The sequence below is a fragment of the Trypanosoma theileri genome (genome assembly GCF_002087225.1).
Source record: "Trypanosoma theileri isolate Edinburgh chromosome Unknown TM35_Tth_28_V1, whole genome shotgun sequence".
Classification (NCBI taxonomy): Eukaryota; Euglenozoa; class Kinetoplastea; order Trypanosomatida; family Trypanosomatidae; genus Trypanosoma; species Trypanosoma theileri.
Window position 1 is genome coordinate 299,935 of NW_021639870.1, and position 2,594 is coordinate 302,528.

At 44.2% G+C, this 2,594-nt stretch overlaps 1 protein-coding gene across 1 annotated transcript; it reads right to left on the reverse strand.

Moving 5' to 3' along the window:
• Nucleotides 1–1,231: 1,231 nt before the first annotated feature.
• Nucleotides 1,232–2,506, reverse strand: TM35_000281910 (uncharacterized protein; the record flags this gene model as incomplete). Its single annotated transcript, XM_029028222.1, has 1 exon — nt 1,232–2,506. One exon carries the CDS (start codon nt 2,504–2,506, stop codon nt 1,232–1,234), a length of 1,275 nt encoding a protein of 424 aa, XP_028880541.1.
• Nucleotides 2,507–2,594: the final 88 nt, after the last annotated feature.

The following is a 2,594-nucleotide window of genomic DNA, read 5'->3' on the forward strand; positions in this document are numbered from 1 at the left end:
CCAAAAAGAGAAAAAAAAACAGACCCATTACGTAAAGCCGAAGCGGAACAGTCTCAATCCCTCCCCCGCAGGCTGCAGTCACTCAAGCAAGTCACACAACAAACAACACAAGGGAAGTAATATGTTCGTGACAATGCTGTGAGTGACAACACCGAGAGAGAAGGTGAGAACAAAGAAATGTGTTTTCATTACGTGGGCGGTGCGAGTGGCAACCCAAACACACAAAGGAACACACAACAGAGGGGCACACTCAAACACCTACAACCCGCAAACCTTTATACCAAAATAAAAATGTAAAAAAAGAGTGACTGCCTGAAGCAGACACAATAATGGAGCAAAGATGTAAAAGAAAAAAAAGAAATTCATTACTTAATGTGGCTGCGATGCCTGGACACAGTCCAATCCACTTCAAGGCTAACAACGGGAAAATCATTGTGTACTGAACGTGCCGTGCCCATATCTTTATTCTTAATGTCCCTGCAGCAGTTTGTATATAATGAAAAATAAAAAAACATTCCATAAAAATGAACACACAAGATACACAAGGTGTATCGGAAACGCAAAGGAAAAACACATAGCTACACAAAACGTGCAATGAAATTATAATGAAGCACACAGAGACGAGGGAAAAATAATATAATGAAAACAAAACAAAAAGAAAGCCGTGATCACCAAGTGAATATGTTCAGGAATCAAGCAACACAATTCACAGCAGTAGGTGTGTGTGTGTGTGTGTGTGTGTCTTTCGTACAGGGCGAGCAGTGGGAATGATGCACACATGATGACAGTCCACACACACACACAAAGAGAAGGAGGGTTGGTGGTGTGTGTGTTTGTGTGTCTTGAACTTCCTGCCATTCTTCACATTTCAGTCACAGCAATTATAACACATCGGGATTGTATCTCATTCCCAATGGGTAAAAGCAACAGTTAGTAATATCACGGAGCACACACACATCACCAGGAGGACACAGTAAATGACGGCAAAACAGAGCCCAGATAATAATGCCAACAAACAAAGAGGACACTCCCCTCACAAAATGATGGTTTGTCATGTGATGAATGCTATAGGGTGCCCAATATAGATCTGTTCAGTAAAAAATGCAAACAAGAGATTCATCGTGCTGAAAAAAGAAACATTAAAACCCAATAAAAAGAACAGTGCCCTTACAATGCATCCATGCCCACTCAAACAAAGGTTAACTGTGCAGCTGTGTCATGGGAACACCGATCAGCACACGAGTGCGAAACCCAACACACACATCAGAAGAAAAAACAATATGGGACTGTGCACCAACGTAGGACAACTGCTACCGTCTTTCTTTTTCTTTTTCTCCATCTCTTCCTTTGCCTTTCTCTCCAACTCCTGCTTACCCTCGTTTTCTTTGATCTTTTTCTTCTCTTCTTCAGCTTTATTTCTCTCCTGCTCCTTTCGCCTTTCTTCAGCCGCCTTGTTTTCCTCTTCATTGGCCTTCTTTCTCTCTCGCTCCCTTTGTCTTTCTTCATGGAGGTTCCGCAACTCCCGTTCCTCCTCCCTTTTTTCCCGCTCCAAACTTTCTTTTTCGTTCTTCTTTGTCGCCGCCACCTTCTCCGTAAGTTTGGCTTTGTCAATTGTCCTCTTCGTTGTTTTATGGGGTGGGGCGGCTCCAGCAAACGCGCTCGCAGACGTTCGGCCGACTATGGCTAATCTCCTTTTCTCCACTGCTGTGTTATAATCTGCGTCCACCACCTCATCCCCAAGTGATTCCCTTATAGCCTCGACGAATTTGTCCACCTCCTTTCTGTACTCCTCAGAATCTATTTTAAATTGACTTCCCACCGCCCAGAACAGGTCACACGCCCTGATAATCCTGTTCTTCGTAGCGATTACACCATTACTTACTTCCTTCGCGCAGGCGTGGCTTCTTCGTTTGATCACTAGGAGGTGATGATAAACCTTATTCATTTCGTCATGTACTCTCTTGCTCCTCTTAATAAGCGCTTCCTGTTCCACCGATCTTTTATCTTCATCCACTCCCTCAAGCACTTCTGTATGATGTTTCCTGCTCTCGTTTTGATTCTCCAACATATCCCTCATGTTCATCATCGCGAGTGCACTTATTCGATCCAAATATCTTGCCTCTTCGACTGCATCCGCCGCCCCATTAAGCACACTCACATTTTTTTTTACCTCACCCGTAGCCTTCTTCACAAGACGTAGTAAATGGTCGCGCAAAGGATTCATCTTCGCCCTCTCGATGATGATTTCAGTAACGATTTCTTTCGTCCCACTGGCCACGTCCCTGGCATCATTGGCTCTTGAATTACAAGTCTCCACTGTGGTTCCCCATACTTCTTGATAGGCCTTTCCTTCCGCAAGATACCCCTCCGACTTGTTTACCCACTCTTTTAAAAACTGTTCTGCTTCCGAAACTCTATTGCTCGAAGATTCTTCCGCATATGTCACACACACACAGCACTGCAAAAGTACCAACAGGTACACCACGCGGCGCAGTTGGATGAACATCGTTGTCACGATTGTCGCTGTGGGTTGCTTGGATCTGTGGTAACAAGGAAGAAGAGGAAAAGGAAGAAAAGAGACGCACATTTAACAC